Raw genomic sequence first — 22,008 nt, 5'->3', positions numbered from 1 at the left:
GGGTGGGGGATAGGGAATAGCGTTCAGAAGATCCCTCGGAACTGGGTAGAGGCTGGTAGGTATTAGAGAGGTTGCCTCTATTATCCTCCTGCCTTCTCCAATTAAGGGAAGAGGTGGGGGCAAATGGAATTAGCCTCCTGTTGAGTGAGTCCCAGGACCTACCATACACTGTCTATGCAGTCTGGGGACTTTTTGGAGGAATGTGGGAGCTGGAACCTCTCCTTCCCCTAGACCAGGGAAAACGGGCAGGAGGTGGGGCAGCACACACTGCACAGACAAAAGGTTCTGCAGAGCCCTCCTCTCTTGGAGCTCAGGTCCCTCTACGAACACCGCTCATCATTCGGCCACACATAGTGACCTTCTCCGCTAGTAACGCCCCCTTCTCGCGGGGCCCAGGCGCCCGGCCAGGGATGGTCCTTTAATAGGCGACCACGTCTCTCTCCCGCACCCTGACAAGAAACGCCCCTCCCACCCCTCACCACAAACACCAGCAACGCCTTCCCCCAACCCCTTCCTATTGTCTTCAAAGAGATAAGTGGCTCCCACCAAACACACCCAAATGCACCTCCCTTTCTCCTGATCCCACTTCTCCGAGCCTTAAGGGCAGAGAAGCGAGCGCAAGGTGGAAAGAGAAGGTGAGGGAGTAACCCACAAGAACTTGGCTTCGCAGACCCACCGTGTCCGCCTCGCAAGGATGCCGGTGACCTGTAGATTGCAATAGGCACTGAATGATGCTTGCTGCTGCCATGGAAATGGTGGATGTGGTGCGCTCCCAAATTGGACGCCCCCCATGCCACTCCTAGGAGGCCGCTGAGGGTGAGCGGGACTATCCAGAGCAGGGCCAGGCGCCCCCCTGCGCCGCCACCGCTGCCGCCACCGCCCCCGGGTGAGCCCAGCTCGGCGCCGCACCGGAGCATCCTCTGGTACATGGCGGGGCGCCCGAGGGGCAGCCGCCGCGGGAGGCAAAGTTTGGGGCGCAGGGAGGGGAGAGGACGCCGGGGAGCTGGCGGCTCAGGGTGGGCTGCGGGGCCGGCCACCTCACCGCGCCAGGGCACCCATTCTCTCCTTCCTTCGGACAGTCTTCTCGGGGTCCTGGAGTCCGCCGTGCCTTGCACCCCAAAGAATCCGAAACATAGCCGAGGCGAATGCAGCTGATGGGGGCTTGTCCGGAAAGGAAGCCCCGGGAAACAACAAGCACAGAGCAGGAGGCTGCTCCCAGATTTCCAGGGCTCCAGGTTCTCGAGATACTCCCAAAGAGTTTCGGCGAGAGTGCGTGCCGGGGGGTGGGGAGCGGGGAAATTGTTTAAAGCTCCTCCCGGAGGGTCCTCACTTCTACATGACAGCCGTCCACCAAGAATCCACTAGGTAAATCCATTTAGCATTGTGTGTAGGGACTGGGAAGGCCACTTCTCCGGCCCAACCTCCTTTCAAGGGAAAAGCAGACCCCATGGACTCGAGGCGCCCCTTCCCTCCATTCCGCCTGGGCCAGCTTGCCAGCTCTCGCCAGCCTCCTCCGGGCAGCGCGCGGAGCAGCAGCGCGCATCGCCTGCTCCCGAGGCAATCTCCGCGTCCGCCGCCTCCTGACACTTACGCCGGGCGAGGGGTTCAGAGGGAAGAGTGCACCCTTATGAAAGAAATGGGGATTGAATGGGGGAAAGAGCGCTGGGGAAAAGAAGAAGCAGACAAAGGAGCAAGGCAGGGTGGGGAGGGGGGGAAGAAACAGAAAAAGAAAAAAGAAAAGAAAAGAAAAACCACACACGCTGGCGAAGCGAGGGGCTCTATGCAAATCTGCAGTCTCCAAACAGCAAATCACTGAAGCTCGGATGCAATGCAGAGGACGAGCCTATGTAACGAGGGAGGCTGGTCTAGCTAGCTTCCCACAAATATCGCCCTGCTTTGCCTCTCTCAGGCATTCTCCACACATCAAAGGGACACGTGTACTGCGATGTGGGGAACACCTAAAAAGCAACTCTCCCCCCTCTGCCAGGTGAGCCCTCCGTCTAAATTACAACGACAAATGGCACCCTTCCCCTACCCCTATGGTTTAGATGTAACCAGTGTCTTAAAAGGGAAAGAATTCGGCTCTTTTTATTGGACCAAACTTGTTCTGCCAGGTGTTCAAACCCCATCTGCTAAATACGGCTTGACACCATCTACTCAAGCATCAGTTTTGATGATCTGTTAATTACACATATTACTTATAACAAAGAGTCTTCACTCCCACTACAATATCATATTTCATACAAGGCAGTGGACGTGTAGGGAACCAAAATACACTAGGAGGAAAAAGAATAAGTGAACTTGGCAGCTCAGGAAGAGTCAGATAAAGGGAGAAGAAAAGAGAAAGGAGACAGATGAGAAAGAAGATGAAAGAAGAGAGAAACAGTATGAATGAGATCACTTGTGTTTTTGGCAAACATTTTAGGGATCTTTAAAAACCCCAAGATCTCTACAGAAGCCCAGCTATGATGATCTTTTGTAAGGGTGGAGTTCTGCCATTCTCTCATTGTGTTTCATAAGGAAAACAGCATCAAGAAACAAAAATTCCTAATCCCTTGACCTCAAGGAAGAGAGGACATTTATATTCTATTGGTGAAATGAAGAATCTTTAACTGAAAGTCACGTGTCCTGGAAAAAGACCAGCAAAGCCAACATACACCTAAGAGTAAAAATTTAGCACAGCAAGTGTACTTAGCAAGGAAGACTACAGTCGCTGCAGGCTAGCAGACAGAATTTGAGACTATGATTGAACCGGTTCCCATGTTTCTAAAAGATGATAAAAACCATGACATGTGACTGGCTGGACATTTTTTGTTTTATTCATATTTAAAGACAAAGGAAAACAACTCTGAATAGGCACTACTTCTCACAAGCTCCTCACACTGTCTATATAATCCCTTCTATCAACAAATATAAAGTAATGTACTGCAAAGAAAAGAAAAATAGTTCTAGGAGGATTTAATTCAAATTGGCTACTCACCCAAGTGATCATTTAGACATATACTGCTGCCTAGTTCATTCAAAGAAGCAACTCTCAGCCTCTGATGTCACTATGTTGCCAGTGTCCAGGGGCCACTAAATCAAATTTGTAGCAATCCAACATCTCACCTTCTCCCCAAAAGTTTATTTTACTAAAAATAACTCAGTAGTTCACTAACTGAAACAGCTTAGCCATGCTAAAGAAGGTGCTTTTATCTACTTAAATACACCATGTCTCCCCACTTCTCACAGCTGCTCAAAGGCAACAGAACCCAAATCCAGCACTTTCCCCTGTCCTGTTCCCACTTTTATCCCCAGGCCATTTCCTCTTCATTTTTTTTTTTAATTTTTTAGCATGTATATTTAATTCATTAGTGAAGGGTTGTGAATATTCATCTTTAAAATATCCAGTAAGCTTCAAAAGGGGGAAAAAAAAAATCACTGGATGAAGAGGTGGGAAACCTGGACTGCATTCTTGAAACTGTCATTTCCTGGTTGTGTCACATTAGTTACTTAGCCTCTCCCCAAGACTCTGTGGCTTCCTTTATAAAATAGTCATGTTCCTGTCTTTTCTAACAATCCCAAGGGGCAGGAAGAATATAATGCAATATTTAATGTGAAAGTGCTTTAGATTATCAAATGATCCTCACAGGGAAGGCAGTCTGTCTCTCCTTCCACATAGGTCTAACATACTCAAGCTGATCAGCCTACACCATTCCTTCAGTTCCCTTCCATCTACAGGCCTGTAGAGCATTGTACTGTTCTCTGATACCCTCGTCTATGGTGTTGATCTGTCCTTCCCTTCCTAACTAGATGGTAGATCCTGAAGGGGAGAAGAGTCAAATCTTCATCTATACTCCCTCTAGTGCCTGGCATAGTGAAATGTAAGTTGGTCTCTTAATGCACACAGTCCACTGCCATTATTTGCAGAAGTTGTGGTCCATAAAGCCACTATGAATACTGAATTAGGGAATTCAGAACCATTGTTCCTATGGGCTAGGATCCTCCAAGCCTCTGGTCACAACATTTTCATCAACAGATCAATATATAACATTATTGTATGTTTGTTTTCTGTTGAAAAACTCTTATTGAATAGTCAGTTCATTAACACTGAACTCATAGTCAACATCACCATAACTTCAGCCTGACTGAAATTATCTAACATACTTATTTTCTCCATAAGCAATACCATGGCCTTCTTGGGCTCAGGAATATTAAATAGTACTTCAGCGCTATGTTTACGGATTGTGTTCAACAGCAACATCACACACACAAAAAGGCACAAAAATGTGAAAAATGTGGTACTAAATAGACTGCACAAAGGAAACTTGTTTACAGTATGAACTGAAAGAAGAAGGCAGAGTATTGCCTTGTTTGACGTCGGCTGGGAATGTGGATGCTGGGACTCACATATTTTGCCACTCTGGGCATGTCTGTTAATAACCACCTTAGTGCCATGGGTATTGATTTGGGGGTTGCAAATTTTAGTGAGGAGGTGAAGTCATACCCATGAATAATAAGGATTGACTGTATTTGTTACTTCTTGAATTTATAGGCAAAGATAGAGCTGGGACTTTAGGGAATGATTTGTATAAATTAAAGCCACAGGAATAGAGTGAATGTAGAAGGTTCTGATGAATGTTTCCAAGAGCATTCAAGGAAGAAAAGCCCCCCAACCCCCAACTGTCTTATATTGTCTCAGGCCTTGGGAGATGAAGGTAGGATAAAGGAAAGGATAGGCCAGAAAGCTCAGTATTACTAGAGTCCCAAGGGCTAAAGATGAAATATTTACAGCTGCCTTGAAAGAAAAAAAATCATAGCTGTAGTGTTTTCAGGCAGATGTCTAGGGCACCTTTGCAATACCTAAGAGGTTCTAGGGTGTATTATGTGATACTCAGGCTGCAATATTTGTTATAAATGGTTGTAATTTGGTGGAACAAGGAGCAATTCTCTGTTTATAGGTGGAGAAAAGTCTGGTGAGCAAACTCAGGACTAATCTGGATGAAGCAAAAAAAGCTTGTGCATATTCTTCATGTCTCATCAGCTGGTCAGTCCTTGTGGTTTGAAGTACATTATCTACAGGAAACTGAGGCAGCACTGACAAATTGTTCTTAGGTGAGTAAAAAATTTGTTGGAGGAGACAATGGAGCTCAACTGACTGTAATTTCCTCTTAAATATTTCAGCTTGGATAATGTGATAGAAATGTGTGTTAGTGTTGCTCTGTGTTTCAGGAGAACCAGTTGCCTTTGCCAGGAATGTATGCTCCAATGTCTTAGCCAGAATTGAAGTTAGAGGTCACTTCTTTTTTTTTTTTTTTTGTCTTTTCTAAGGCCTCACCCATGGCATATGGAGGTTCCCAAGCTAGGGGTCTAATCCGAGCTGTAGCCACCGGCCTAGGCCACGGCAACACGGGATCCGAGCCGTGTCTGCAACCTACACCACAGCTCAGGACAACGCCAGATCCTTAACCCATTGGGTGAGGTCAGGGATCAAACCTGCAACCTCATGATTCCTAGTTGGATTTGTTAACCACTGAGCTATGATGGGAACTCCGGAGGTCACTTCTAAAAGTCTTGAGTTATCATCATCTCCAATACATGACGTGTCTTTGCTCATTAATCATAATGTATGTTGGAAACCGGTTCTTGTCAGTGACATAAATGGCTTATTAATTGGTTAATGGAAGTGAGGAATGGGTTCTCTTTGATGAAATTATTAACAGTCAAGATAAGTTGACTGGCCAAAATTTTTATAAACATGCTTTGCCTTTATTTGAATAGAGTATGTTAAGCTACGAGGAGGTTCACCCTTTATTGTAAGGAATGGTGCCATAATATTAGTAATAATAAGAAATAACAGATTTGTAACTGTCATAACTCTGAGAGGTGTAAATGTACTTGCTCATTTAATCATCACATAACCACATGAAGTGGATGCTATCATTGATCCCTAACAAACGTTAATCACCTAATTCTGCCAGATGATGATGTGGACGCTGCCACAGAAATACTGCCATAATTTCTCCAAAAACAACGTATTTTCAAGACATTTTTCTGGGACCCAAACGAACCAAGAGTTGAAACTTCATCAAGCTTCAGAACAGGCTGCCAGATTTTGTACATATTTATTAATAAATGTCTGTGTATCAGAAATTGGTCTGCATCTTAAATCTACTATGCCCTGTGGGAACAACTGGAAGAGTAGTTTACCTTACCTGCCTCTGACAACTGTAGTACCAAGATCTACCAGAGAATCTAACAGTTGTGCACAGGAAGTCGTTCTAGATGCATTCACAGCTGATGCTTTATAATGAACAACAAGACAGGTGGCCAGCATCAGCAAACAGTGTTAAAAAGTGGGAGACGAGTTTGAAAGTTGAGGGGACAAAACAAAAGAAATGGAAGGAGAGAAAAGAGTGAATGGAAGGGTACCTGTGCACAGCCATGGAGAAGGACAGGCCATTTCAAGCTATTTTTTTTTTAATGTATTCCTAAATTCAACCCTTTGTCTCAAGAAATAGGATAGTTGTCAAGCAGACACTTTCAACCTTTTCATGTTTTTCTTAAAACTTAATTGGAAGTTGTTACAGCTCAGTATTAAGCTATTTAAATAGAACAGAAGACACTAACAATGGCAGAGAGGAAGTATATTAAAACCCACAGGCAGCACCAATCTTTTAAAAATTAAAAATGAGAGTGTCAGCCTTGCATTTTTCATTTCTAGTGATGTCAGCACAAAGAAAAAGATAAAGAGACCCCACAGATCCATCTACTTGCATCTCTGAGTTGGGATTGAGGGAGAGTAAAGAAAGAGAGATTCAGGAGAGGATGCTGTCTGTGAAGGTGTAAAGACAAACCTCTGATCTTGTTATCTTTCTGGTTATTTCAGGTCCTTAAAGGTGTTCTGAGAAAACATAATAGATCAGAGAGTAAGGACACAGGAAAAAGGCAGGAAAGAAGAAAGGAAGGAGGGGGAGGGGAGGGAGGGAGGGATGAATGGAAAGAGAAAGAAAGGAAAGAAAGAATAATGAAAGAAGGAAGAAGAAAGAAACAAAGGATAAAGGAAGGAACAAAAGAAACTAACAAAGAAACAAGGGAGGGGGCAGGGAGAGAGGAAAGAAAGAAAAAGAAAGCAAACATGCCAAGGCTAAAAGCATCCCCGTAGATTTTGTGCAACCTCTTCAGAGGATAAACTTAAGGCTCACAGAATTAATAATGTTAACCAAAATTCAGATATATTTATGACTTGTTTGTTTATCTGGAAGAGCACTTTCATCTCTTGCCACCCATGATCCAGTCAACATAGACGGCAGATTCGGTCAATGTACCTATTACCTAGAACCTCCACATTGACATAACAAATGAGGGCGGTAGTAGGAACCCAACATGAGTCAACATGATGCCCAATTTACTCAAAATAAATTAAAGCTTGCATCTGATTTGTGAAACATGAATAGATTTATTCAGTCACATTTAGTTGTGTTTAGGACTGGAGCATTTTAGTCGCTCTTTTCTCTTGTCCTTTTTAATAAAAATTTCATTTATGATATCCTACATAAAATCTGTTGCCTGAACACCAATGCAGGGTCATGTAAGTTTCATTATTGACTGCATCTTTAAGCATTGTGGGCATTGCTTTGACACCAACCAATCATATGCTACCTTTTCATCACTGTCATCTTCTGTTCTTTGTATAGTTACTTAAACAAACGTGTTGCTGACAAACTCTCCCTAGGCTCAGGTCATTTGATTTAAATGTGTTCATAATGTAGAGGGAGAACATGTGGCTTGAGTGCCAGATTATAAGTTTGAATCTGAGTCGGTCATTATTAATCATGTGACACTGGGTTTAATGGACCCTTGCCCCAGTTTCCTCATCTGTAAGATGATTATAACACTGTGTAATGGAACTGGAATAGGCCCTAAAATATTTTAAGCTCTAAATATGTTACTGTCATTTATTCATGTGTACATATTTAAGATAGTGGCTAAAGACATAATGATAATGAGTTGCAATATGATTTTTAATTTAGCCCTATTTCAATCTCTTCCCAGACAATCAAGTTAGACCACCTCCCTAATAATTTCTTAGTTCAGTCTCTGTTTCTGTAAATGTGTGGTGTTCTAGTGTGCCTGAGAATCAATCACTAGAATGGCTTGATAAATCCCAGACTGCTTTGCTTTTGATTCTCTTGATCTATAGAGGGACCTGATAATTTGCATTTTTAACAAGTTCCCAGGTAATGCTCATACCGCTGGCCCAAGGGAACTAGATTTTCAGAACCACTGCTCTGTCTGAATGTCAAAGTCTTTAACACAGGTTTTATTAACCAACACAGGGACAGCTTTCTAATTAAGCTCCTTACCAGTGATCTCACCTTGCTGGCTGTGTACCCTAAACATAGACAGTAGTGCTGTTCCCAGATCTCTCCTTTAAAGCATTTTTTAAAAGACTTCAAGATGTCTACCATATAAACGTACATGTTCTCTTTTCACACCATGTAACTATAAATTCCTTTTATTCCACTTAGAAAAAAAAAATCTGTTTTCTTTTCCTTCCCATCTTTTGAATTTGAGCTCTTCTTCAGTGAGCCTGGCCAATGGCTAGAGGCAGGACAGAGCTTCTACAGGACGGAGGGTATTACATTAGGGTTCAATTCTGATGTTACTAATGTCTTAGCCACATGACCTTATGCAGGTGAGAGTGCTTGTTTCCATATAAAATCTAATAGTGGCCATCAAAATAGGCACCATTTAAAAAAGAAAAGTAAAGAAAGAAAAAAGTCCCCTTCAGGTCCTGGCATATCAAGTCTTCAGTTTGACCAGTTTCAGCTACAGGAAAGATTAGTGACAAAAAGTGACAACCTGGGATCTGTCTGGCTGCATTCTCCCACACAGTCTATCATGCATATGCATCACTGCAGAAGAAGGAAACATGGGATTGCTGAGAATGGAAGTAAAGTTGGAAGGACAACTATATAGCAAGCTAGGGTGACAGAAAAACTGAGACATAATTTGCAAATTCCCTAGTAAATACAGATATTCAAATCAAGAACCAGACATCATGCCCATACCGTGAGTTCAATTTCCTGAATGATGGAACACTTAGAACATAAACCAATTCAATCTATCTTTACGAATCTATGTTCTGCAGCATATGTTGCCATTTGAATTCACTGAAAGGAATTTAATTATGCAATTTGAATTGAATCTCTAAATAGGTTTATCTGGGATTCATAATCTAATCCCCTCCAATTCAGGACAAATATATTAGATTACACATTTTGTCAAGAGTGATATTTTGATGTTCGTACTACAGTTAAGTTAGTGTAACTATCTCAATACAAAGATCTGGTTTCCAGGTAAATCAAAGTTCCTTATCATGGCATGTTATGCCCTTCAAATTTGCCTCCATCCCACCTCTACTATCTTATCTTAATCTCAGCTTCTACCACTTCACCCACAAACATCCTAGGCTCCAACTACATGAACTTCTCTTCCCTAAACACACTGCGTTTTTTCACTTTTGTGCCACTTCCCATGCTATTCCCTTTGTAAAAATGATTTTTTTTCCCCTCCTTCCTACCTCTGTTAATACCCCATTCATTCTACCAAATTGTTGGGAATATTTCTGAACTCTGCCAATTATTTCCCACTTTCTCAAGTACAGACTATCACAAAAACCTTTAAAAAATGCCCATGGTATGTAATAGTATATTCATATTATTATTGTGCTGAATGAATAAAGTATCAAAATAACTGGTTAAGTCTATCTCCATATTTAGGAGTTTAAAATAACCCAAACCAGCAAACAAAGGAAATAAATCATCTTCATTTTATCATTGCAGGGTTTTGGTTAGCTGTTTTACTGCCTAAAATATATAAGAAGTTTAGGCTGAACTTTGATTTGAATGCTAAATAAATTGTGATGAAGAATAAGGGAATTCATTGTCATATTTTCCTACTCATATTATAAACAGATGTCTCTCTTTCCCATGCTGTGTAAAAGGAGAAAAAAAAAAATACCACCAAGCAAAGACGCTTGCTGCCAAGTTGAATTGCAGAGCAAACATATATAGCTGACTTATAAATCCTTGAAAATAGGGTTTTATAATGGAAATATTGACACCATTTTAACTATAACCATTCAAATAACATCACTATAGCAGAATTTGTCATCTAATATACATGTTCTGGGATGGATGAGAGACTTAGCTATAGGTGTCAGAAAAACTTCCAGTGGCTCAATTCACATTGAATGATCATTCTATATAGTTCAAATCTCTTAGAATATTTACTTCAAAATGAGTAGCATACACTCCAAAACAGTTCTTAAAAGACAGAATATATTTTTTGATACTTGTGTAAAAATATATGACCTACGAGAGGCACTTCCAAAAGTCATTAATCATTAAAAAAAAAAAAAAACTGTCTTCTTTTTCTCTCATGAAAGAATTACTTTCCTCAGGTTTTCTCTGTTCTATTGCAGAGATGATTCCCCCAGAGACCTGTGTGTTTATCTTGACAGGTGTTAGTAGATCCGTAGACCTCTGTGGAATTGTTCCTAGTTGCAGTGAGGTACAGTAGAAAACATTACGCTTACAAACTAATGAATTTACCTTACTGCCTTCTAAATAAAATAAACCACCCATTGAGTAGAATTAATCTACTAATGTCTGCCTAATGAAGCTTTCATTAGGCATATGGTGTGGTCTTCAATATTTAACACATGATAGTTATTAAAACAAAGCATATCTGGTGATTTTTTAAATGCATACCTGATGATTGTGTTGTATATTATTTTCAAATGAACTAGAAGAGATTTTTAAAAGCCCTCCTTTGTAAGTTTACAGCTTTGAGCAAAACTTTACACAGCATTAACAATTTTAAAAAATAAAAATAAAAAAACTAAACTACTACACAAGCTAACTAGCTTAACAAGGAAGACTCTGAAATGATATGTGAGACTTTTTTCTTTTCTTTCTTTAGGAAAAATATAGGTGATTTTTATTTTGAAGCAGCTCACATTTGCCAGCATTAGAAAATTGAAAACTATGTAAATTTCAGCAAACGATTGCTTTCCTTTTTAGGTTCACAACAATGTTAACCACTGCCATCAGTTAGCATTACCTTCAGATTTGAGAAAATTTGTAGCATGAAACTGTGTTCTGGAATATCACATGAAAATCTTAATCTAAAATGCATTTATATTCAGGAAAGAGTAAAACATACTCTTAAATAATAAAGGAGAATAATAGTTACATGTATAAAATGTGGGGAAGGGGAATCATAAGCATGTTTTCACAGCCCATTTTTTAAAAGGTTTATTGCTTATATGAATCATGTTTAGGGAAGTTGCACATTTTCTATGCTGAAGAATGTTATGTCAGATAATTAAGAAAAAGACTCATACATAGCTACATATTACATATTTGGGCTGTGACAAAACCTTATAATTTATTTCAACTTGTTCCTCAGTTATCTGGCTTGCCTAAAATCCTATACTTCATATTCTTAACAGACATCTGAGGTACTGTGGCTGATTGGTGGATGGAGCCATTGTTTTATTTTAATTGTCCTTTTTTTCCCCCCTAGTTTGTCAAAATAGTGATGCTGAGGCATTTTTTAACTCAACAGCTTACAGCAACATTAAGAGAAAGAAAACAAACATTAACATAGATATTTCTTGTTTTATATATAACTGAGGTAATATTTTCTAATTTTGGTGGAATAGTCTATTGTATAAACATGGGAATTATTTGTGAAAATTAAAGGGACTAAGGGACTATACATAGAAGCCAAATTATTAGAGTACAGATCTATAACCCAATAGAATAAAACTGGACTATTTCAATCAAAGAATCTTAGTTCAGTATGGCTGAGGTAAGTAAAATTTGGAGCAAGGAATGATATTATTTTTACCCAGTGTAAAATGCTCAATCCAATAATAGAACAATTAAAAACAGGTTAGTTGGGCAAATGAAGTTTGAATCCACTGGGTTTCTAGGACTGGAAATTAAAGAAAAAAAAATCCAAAATTGGATTGCTAACAGGTCAAGGAATGAAAATACATTACAATTTCCCAGATTAAAAAATAGTATAAAAATTGTATGATTTGTAATAAGACTTAGATCTTATTTAGACTTGATTCTAAATAGTTATAGAATCCAATAGATTCCCATGACTTACTAGGTAGTATCCATAGAGGAATACCAAGACTCATTTTAAAAATCAGTAACTGTAGTCACTGTAGTTTTTAAGGGGGAGTGCAGTCCTGGGATTATAGAGCAAGTTATCGGTCTAGAAAGGCAACTGAAGCAACTATTTCTAATTTGTACTCGATATCTACCCTGCCTTCTTCCAGGCAAACTGACCCAATTGTATTTTGAAGAGAAGAATAAAGTACATAGAATGGCAATATGCTCCACTAAAAACACTTGCTTTCCCCTAATCTCCCATAGTAAGAGGGCCTTTGTGACCCAGTTAATCCTTAGAAAATATAAATGCAAGTCCTTGGGAAAAGTTTTTGTATTTTTTTTTTCTAAAGAAAGACATATTGGATAGCATGGTCCCTTCAACCTTTCTGTCCCAAAACCTTATTCTTCTTGTCCAGAATGCAGAATCACTGTCCATGGGAGACACCCATTCTGAGATCATGAGGTTACAATCATACTCTAAAGATGGAGAAGCAAGAAGGTGGAAGCAGCCTAAATATGTGACATTTTCCTACTAGATTTACACTGGTCCTAAATCGCCTACCTCTGAGCTTCTTACTAAATTTGAAAAATAAGTAATCCTCTATTTAATCTAATGTAAATCAGATTATCAGATTTTGGAAGCTAAATACATGTGTAATATATAACTAATTTCTGGGAAAGATGATTACTTAGGTGAGTAAGTTAGCCATCCTGAGCTCTGGGGAAGAGAAATATTCTAATGGAAAGTTAGTAACACATTGTCCAGAATTGTGATTTTAATGTCAGAATATGCTTTGAATTCCTCCAAAATCACATGCATTCTATTCTACTCTACTCTACTCTACTCTACTCTACTCTATTCTATTCTACTCTACTCTACTCTACTCTACTCTATTCTATTCTACTCTACTCTACTCTACTCTACTCTACTCTACTCTACTCTACTCTATTCTTTTATGGCCGCACCTGTGGCACAAGGAAGTTCCCAAGCCAGGGACTGAATATGAGCCACAGCTGTGGCAATGCCCGATCCCTCAACCTACTAGGCCAGGCCAGGGATTGAACCTGCACCTCCTCAGCAACCCAAGTCACCCCAGTTGAACACTCAACCCAACTGTACCACAGTGGGAACTCCAGAACCACATGCATTTTAGAAAGTTAAGGTAATTGCTTTAATACAGGGAGCTCATTAAAAATAACAATTGGGACAAGGGATTAATCTCCAAAATTTATAAACACGTTCTGCATCTCAATACAAAAACAAACAAACAACCCCATCAAAAAATGGGTAAAAATGTTTATTCAGGTCTTTTGCACATTTTTCAACTAGGTTGTTGGCTTTTTTGCTGTTGAGTTGTATAAGTTGGTTGTATATTATAGAGATTAGGCCCTTGTCAGTTGCATCATTTGAAACTATTTTCTCCCATTCTATAAGTTGTCTTTTTGTTTTCTTTTTGGTTTCCTTTGCTGTGCAAAAGCTTGTCAGTTTGATTAGGTCCCATTGGTTTATTTTTGCTTTTATTTCTGTTGCTTTGGGAGACTGACCTGAGAAAACAGTTGTAAAGTTGATGTCAGAGAATGTTTTGCCTATGTTCTCTTCCAGGAGTTTGATGGTGTCTTGTCTTATATTTAAGTTTTTCAGCCATTTTGAGATTATTTTGGTACACGGTGTGAGGGTATGCTCTAGTTTCATTGATTTGACTTGTGGTTGCCAAGATGGAAGGGGAGGGACTGGGAGGGACTGGGAACTTGGGGTAAACAGATGCAGAATGTTGCCTTTGGGTTGGATTAACAATGGAATACTGCTGTGTCGTACTGGGAACTCTGTCTAGTCACTTGTGATGGAACATGTAATATGCGAAAAAAGAATGTATATATGTAAGTGTAACTGAGTCACCATGCTGTACAGTATAAAAAAATATACACACAAATAAAAGATAAAAAAAAAATGGTCAGAAGATCTACACAGACCATTCTCCAAAGAAGACATAGAGATGGCCAAAAAGCACATGGAAAGATGTTCAACATCACTCACTATTGGAGAAATGCAAATCAAAACCACTATGAGGTACCACCTTACACCAGCCAGAATGGCTCATCAAAAAGTCTATAAACAATAAATGCTAGAGAGGGTGTGGAGAAAAAGGAACCCTATTACACTGTTGGTGGGAATGTAAACTGGTGCCACCACTGTGGAAAACAGTATGGCGATTCCTCAGAAAACTAAAAATAGAATTACCATTTGATCCAGCAATCCCACTCTGGGCATCCATCCAGAGAAAACTATGACTAGAAAAGACACATGTACTCCAATGTTCATTGCAGCACTCTACACAATAGCCAAGGCATGGAAACAACCTAAATGTCCATCGATAGAGGAATGGATAAAGAAGATGTGGTACCTATACACAATGGAATATTACTCAGCCATTAAAAGGAAAGAAATAATGACATATGCAGCAACATGGATGGACCTAGAAATTATCATGCTAAGTGAAGTCAGTCAGACAATGAGACACCAACATCAAATGCTATTACTTACACGTGGAATCTAAAAAAAGGACACAATGAATTTCTTTACAGAACAGATACCGACTGATGCACAGACTTTGAGAAACTTATGGTTTCTAAATGAGACAGATTGGGGGTGGGGGATGCACTGAGGGTTTGAGATGGAAATGCTATAAAATTTGGTTATGAAGATTGTTGTACAACTATAAATGTAATAAAATCCATTTAATAATTAAAAAATAGATAAATAAAAATAAACTAAAAAAAGAAGATAATAATTGGGGAGTTTCTGTCAGGGCATAGCAGAAATGAATCCAACTAGGAACCATGAGGTTTCAGGTTCTATCCCTGGCCTTGCTCAGTGAATTAAGGATCTGGCATTTTTGTGAGCTGTGGTGTAAGTCACAGATGCAGCTCAGATCCTGCATTGCTGTGGCTGTGGTGTAGGCCAGCAGCTGTAGCTCCTATTGGACCCCTAGCCTGGGAACCTCCATATGCTGTATGTGTGGCCCTAAAAAGCAAAATAAAATAAAGTAAAATAAAAATAAAAAACAATAATTGGGAAATAAGGTAAGGCCCCTGAAAAAAAGAAAATACCTTTGAGGAAAGAATGTTATGGACCTGAAGGAAAGTGCTCTTTGTTTGTCTTCCCAGAGCATGCCAGGAAAAATGAAGAGGAAATCCCATTTTCTAGAGACAAGGGATTAGAGCCTGAAAAAGACACACTCTCTTCCCAGGACAAAAAAAGACAAATTCATCTTCCCAGGAAATACAAATAAGTGTGAGTAGGCAGAGCTGATATACATTTATGTGTCCATTTATTCATTAAAATATCAATTTATTTATTTACCTAACAAATGTTTATTGAGCACCTACTCTACAGCAAGACCCATGCCAGGCCTTGAGCTCATCGAGAAAGAAAGAATTGGGAAAACGAGTCTTTGGGCTTATTGCCTCCTTATCTTTTTTTTTTTTTTGTCTTTTTGTCTTTTCTAGGGCCACTTCCATGGCATATGGAGATTCCCAGTCTAGGGATCGAATCGGAGCTGTAGCCACTGGCCTACGCCAGAGCCACAGCAATGCAGGATCCAACCCGCGTCTGCGACCCACACCACAGCTCATGGCAATGCCGATCCTTAACCCACTGAGCAAGGCCAGGAATGGAACCCGCAACCTCATGGTTCCTAGTCGGATTCGTCAACCACTGCACCACAACGGGAACTCCTTGCCTCCTTATCTTGAACTGGGTTGATTGCATGAAGTCCATGAAAGGATGATATGCACCTTGCAACTTACAGAAACTGCCCTAGAGATGGAACTGATTTGGAGCTGAATGAGTATTCTTACCTCAGCTAATACAATTTCATACTCAAAGGGTTCCAAAGCAGCAATGTGCACAATTCAGACATACTTATTGACCAGGTGCTTACTACCTATTTGGCAAATGACACTTATGAAGGTTTTAAGGAACAAATATTGATCCAAACAATTCCCTTGCATTTAATATTCTATCATTCTGGAAGACCACTATTAACTTTGATCTACACATGCAATTACCTGTCTGACTAAAGAGTTTCAATTGCCCTAACTCTTGGGCACCACACCATGATTAAATGCACGGGAGCAACAAGTTGTTGACTTGGACAGCCAGAAAACCACTGTGACTTAAGATCAATAGTTATATAACCTACCAAAGAATGTCTTTGTTATTGCTTCCTACAGTCTTCAAAGTCCCAGATAAAAATGTAAAGCTGGACTTTGTTCTTTCTTCTGTGCACATGCTATTCATGCAGACGTAAATAAAATTTATCTAGGAAGAATCCAGAAGGTCCACAGAGGAATGTATATTGTTTACATTATTGTAGAACTCATAAAACACATTTTCAACTGGCAGGGCATCTTCTTCATCAAGCTCCCATATGTTTCAGAGCAAGAAAAATTAACATGCATAAATATAAAATCTTACATGTAGCTTTGAGAAAATCAATAGCATAGGCACAGGATGAGGGAGACCTGATTCTGTACTTCTTAGGGTAAAAGTTTTTCACTGAACAAAAACGTAATCACAGAAAACAGTTTCATGCAACTGTCAGAAAAACTGCATGAACTGAATTCTAGTATTCAGTTCATTTTCCCCACTTTACATAAGGCACATCTGGAGTATGGTTTGACATGCTGGGTTTCTTATTTTGAAAGCTACATTGATGAACAGGAGAACAACTAGATGATCCAGAGGTATGCTTTATAGGCTTTGTAGCTAGAGGAAGAGTCAAGAGGTGGAAACAGATTAACAAAGAAGCAGATTTTAACACCAAAATAAATGAAGTGAAGAGTGCAGAAAGAACCATCTAGAAAGTGAGGATCTGGAAGTAATCTCCATTTCCACAAGGTCATTTCCAATTGATTCCCCTGTCCTGGGTCTTGCCTATGGATATTTCCTTAGATAAAGAAATAAGCAAGCTTGTGAGAAATAATAAAGAGGGCTTTAGGTCTAAACGTCAGCCAAGGAAACTGGAAGCAGATTCCTACACAGGAGTTGCAGGAAGCATAAAGCCTACCCTCTGATGTATATGGCTGTACCCTGGCTAGGCAGTAACTCAACACCAAGTACTTTCTTGGGGAGCTGGGTAACTATCCACAGGAAAGTAGACATTTATTAGCTTATATATTTTCAATCATATGTCTGTAGCTCCAGGGAAATATACTCCATTTTCTTTAGGAAGGGGTTCAGAAGGGATGTACCATAACTCATGTAAAGCAAATAAAATGATTCTAATATTGAGAAAATGAGAATGTATGGCCACCAGTTAGGAAGCCTAAAAATAAACAGTCTAAAACAGGGAAAGAAAGGAGACTTAATTGGGAATATAAAAGGCCAAGATCAGAATGTTCTGAGAAAAAGGTGGGTAGCGAAGAAATCATTGCAATAGCAGACAATAGGTTATGAGGACACATATGAAATAAACTAAATAGCACACATATGAAATTATTTTATATCATGTATATTCTATGTATTTTCCATTGGGCTTTGCTGTAATTAGACTGTACCACCCAAACTGTTAACTCTTAAGTTTATTATGGGCACTCTATTTGATCATAAGCATAAAGAGTTTTATCAGTGCTCAAATCAGACTTGAATTTGCTTCTTTCCAAATCACCAGGATAGATATCATGGAAGTTACCAAATTCTATGATTCAAATACACAGACTCAAATCAATTAGATAGCATTATGTTACTTATCTTTTGTATTCTGGTAGAATTGATGCACAGCCTCCTTACATACGTTTAATCTGAAAAGGTAGCTGGTTTGTGATGTTTATTATGATTTATGGCTATAATTCCCTTCCACAACATTCCCTATGGTCTCAAACACTCCCATATCTGAAGTAAACTGGCATTTCTATAGTAGGTGATACTGAAATAACCATTGAGCAACAACTCCCACAGGCTGCTACCAGAAGTGGGGACCAGCATTCCCTCCTACCCATTCCTGTGTGTCCTGATGTTTCCTTAAAGTACACAGACCAGTCAAGATCTTAATATCCTAGTGTTGGCGTGAGGGGGGTGGGTCACAAAATCACAATGAAAAGGAGGCTGTATGAACTGAGCCAATTAGAAAATGCAAATAAAAGATGATAAGGAAGGTCTAAAATGAATAATGGCTATGGTTAATAAGATAAACATATCTCTTGGTAAAAGGTATTTACTCTATTTGTTGAAGAATCTATTCAATTTCTACCTTTCCCTTAGTTTCAGCCATTTTGTCACGATTTTAGCTACCACGTAGTTTTTCATCTCCGTATACACAGATTGTCTCTCCAGCTATATTGCAGCCACATTAAGGTAGGGTCCAGGCCTCACGTTTCTCTGATTCTCCATTTTATAAGCAGGCGTTTCTTTCAAAATGCAGTCAGTCAACTACTTAAGCATATCCTCGTAGAATCATGATTTAAAATTGTGCTTAACCTGGGACTTACTTTATATCTGACAATGTACTCAGGAATCTGCATTCGGAACAAGAGACTGGACAACACTAGTGTTATAAATATTTGCCAGCCTAAGTCCTTGCACAGAGCAGGTGCTTGTAAATGTCTGGTACTGCTGTTAAGATAATGCTGCCTGGCATGTCCATATGTATTTATGAGAAACAAAGAAATGCCGATTTGCTCAGTGTGTCCTCTGTCAGCCACTAGACAGTAAATGGCTGGAGGGTTGATGTCTTGCCCAGATGGTTCTTTGTATCTCCTTTTAAATTTTTTCTATAGCACTAGGCACTTCCTAGAATGCACCATAAATAATTGTTTATGATAAGAAGGAAAAAGAGAAAGGTGAAGGAGGAGGAAAAGGAAAAAGATGAGTTTACGGTTGGGAGGGATGGATGGGGATGTTAAAAAAACTCCTTTACTTTGATAGACTGGAATTCAAAGGCGTTAATAAAGTTTCAACTTAATCTCTTCTAAATTCCTTTGTATTACTCTTACTAACACTGAGAACTATCCCCTACAGTTTTTTTTGAGATTCCTAAAAACAGTCTTCTGTAAACTGAAGATAGACCCCATCAAGGGGAGCCAGCGCAAATCAAATCTATGCTGTAATAGTAAGGAAATGTTGATCTCTATTTCTCCTTCTAAAAATTGATTTAAAGGAAATTGTTTCCATTTTTATATGCACATATATGTTTGTATATGTATGTATGCATAATTACTTCCTATGGATAACCTCAGCAATGATCTCTGCCAATTAAGGGCAATGCTAATGAGCTGCAAAATGGACTCACCCAGTCACCCATGCCTTCCAATTGTCTTTTATTACAAAAGGCATTTCCTCATCTTTCACTCAGGTTTAAGTCCCACACAAACCTTCTGTGCTCTTGTTTTATTATTACAAATAGACAAAAGTTAAAATTGGAAACCAAGACTTGAGAACATGTTTATGTCCAAACCAACAGGGAAATGAGGCTTTATTGCCTCTATTCTCTGGGATTCAATTTTTCAAATTGTGAAAAGACCTCTGCTTTCCACTTTATTTTCTCCTACTGAGGATGGGCCTCATATTCAAGAATTGCTTTCAAACCGAACATCAAATATATCTGTATCTATATCTATGTGAGTGGAAAGATCTATCTACGTTAAAAATCTCTAATCATGACATCTTAATTATGAGGATTTTGTGGCCTAAATGGGTTAAGTGATTTACTCAGAATTGCAAAGTTAATTAAATTACAGATAGTATTCTTTTCCTGTATGAATAAGCTTCAAGGGGACTGAAACTCTTCAAAATTGTGAACAAATTGTTTGTCATGCATCTGCACATTTTTATGGAGACAGGATCCATAATTTTATTAGACTCTCAAAATGTTCCTCAATGTAGTTGGGATAGTTACTGTTGGAACTGTTATTCATAAAATAGTAGTAGAACTAAAGAAAAATAGAATTTCAGGTCATGTAATGCAAACTTAGAATCTATAGTATCCTTAGGCAATATTTCGGGTGGATATATCACGAAATCACTATGTGGGATCTTCAGATAATAACTTACCACTTCTGATATTAGCATGGTTCAAAGCTCTTAACACTAGACTGGGATGCATATCTCTGTACACTTTTCTTTCTACATTTTCTCACAAAGGTCCAAGTACTGCTTTTTGGAGCCACAAAAAGCAAAGTCACTTTTGCTTACTCAGAATGTCTTTCAACTATTTGATTTTGAAAGTTATATTCTCTAGAAACTACGCTTCTCCCATCAGGACAGCCTCTAAGTTGCCATTCTAGATTCATAGACACTTAGAGCAGGAAGGAACACATTTCAGTTTGCCAATATTCTTTAACAAACCAAAAACTGAAAGCAGTGTCCCACTTGTGACCTGATTAGTCTATGACTAAACTATTTTGCCTTTCTTTCTTCCTTCCTTCCTTTCTTTCTTTTATTTTTCTGGAGGATCATAGCATTTTTACTGTCTAACCAGGAAGATCAAGGCTTAATGACCTGAAACACAACAAAGCAAGAGGCATGAACTTGGCCATTCACACCCAAATCTATATACAGTTACATTTCCAAATTTAATAGTAATGGTGTTCAAGAAATAAAATATTTGACATTTCCAAAGGAGAAACATTTCCAAAGGAAAAACATTACATTATATAAAAAATCTAGCATTTTCTTCCACAAGTTGAGTCAGAAACCTTAGATTTATAAAATGAGTAGAGCAAGATTGACTTAGAATATAAAGCTTTTCCATCTCAAGTGTCAGAAAAATTAGCAAGTTTATTTGATTTAATCTTCCAAAAACATCAAAAAAAAAAAACCCATACACCCACAATAAAACACTTCCTTGCAATGTATACTCACAGTTCAAACTCAATAATGCAGTAACAATCGTACAAATAATTTAAATCTACTAAAGGGACAAAATGAAAAATTCAGTCTCTTTCCCCATTTCGATCCTGATTTTCTATATCAAAATTCCCCAAAGACTAAGAAGAAACACTAATCCTAATAAGTGCTCAGTGAAGACAAAAGACCGACAGCTAAATACATTTCACCAACATCCACCACTACATCGGCTTCTTCATGACCCCCACTGCTGGTTACCTGTTTCAGGCTCCAGACCCTCCCTTTTTAAAGACACCTATTAGCGTCCTACAACACCAGTGTTGCCTGGAACACAGTTTGGGAACTACTATACTACACTGACCCAATTAACCAAATTTCTAATCATTCCACACGTTACGTTTTAATACTGTAGTATGAATGTATATACTCTTGGGTAGTAAATAAGACTTGGGAATATACATTCTCCTTTATGGTAGATTCTCAAGATCCTGGTTCCTGGAGAGCTACAGCATACTTTGAGGAAGAGTTAGGTCAAAGGTTTTTTTTTTTTTTTTTTTTACTTCAGTTCTAGGTAGATGAAGGCTCTGAGGTCAGGCTAGAAATTGTTGATATTCCTCTTCTACCTCCTGGAAGTCAATGGCTAAGTGAACTCATTCCTTCCCTAGCCCCCACACTCTCACTTGCAGAAAGATCTAAGAATGACAGTGATAAAGATTCAAATTTGTGAGAGAGATTTCACTTAGGCCTCAAGTCCATGCTGGGTGCTTTATTTACATTTTCCAGAGTTCTCCATTGAAATAATTTAGGCACACATTTTGTGTTGTTCTCTGAGAAACCTGGGGGAGTAGACAGTCCTTGAAGGATGGTATTCAAGATGTGGCTAGGCAATGGCTATATCATAATCAAAATTGTACCAACATTGCTGTGGTCATAGTTTTTCTGTTTTCGTCCATATGTTTTAAAAATTAATATTGAAGTGTTTACATG

At 39.1% G+C, this 22,008-nt stretch overlaps 1 protein-coding gene across 5 annotated transcripts in view; it reads right to left on the bottom strand.

Moving 5' to 3' along the window:
* The window catches only part of NRXN1 (neurexin 1), a 1,110,288-nt gene that overhangs the window by 422,144 nt on the left and 666,136 nt on the right, over nt 1-22,008 (bottom strand). For 2 of the 5 annotated variants that reach the window (XM_047782099.1, XM_047782100.1), the window contains exon 1: nt 677-1,849. The exons of 1 other annotated variant lie outside the window; for it this stretch is intronic. In XM_047782099.1, coding sequence (XP_047638055.1) covers nt 677-929 — 253 coding nt within the window. In that variant the 5' untranslated portion in view covers nt 930-1,849. Of the gene's footprint in view, nt 1-676; nt 1,850-22,008 lie in introns of those variants that run through there. 2 more of the 5 variants (XM_047782097.1, XM_047782098.1) reach the window with 2 other exon arrangements.

This window comes from Phacochoerus africanus, chromosome 5 (genome assembly GCF_016906955.1).
Source record: "Phacochoerus africanus isolate WHEZ1 chromosome 5, ROS_Pafr_v1, whole genome shotgun sequence".
In the NCBI taxonomy this organism is placed as follows: Eukaryota; Metazoa; Chordata; class Mammalia; order Artiodactyla; family Suidae; genus Phacochoerus; species Phacochoerus africanus.
The sequence above is the reverse complement of the archived record's forward strand: the minus strand, read 5'-3'. Positions and strand labels throughout refer to the sequence as shown.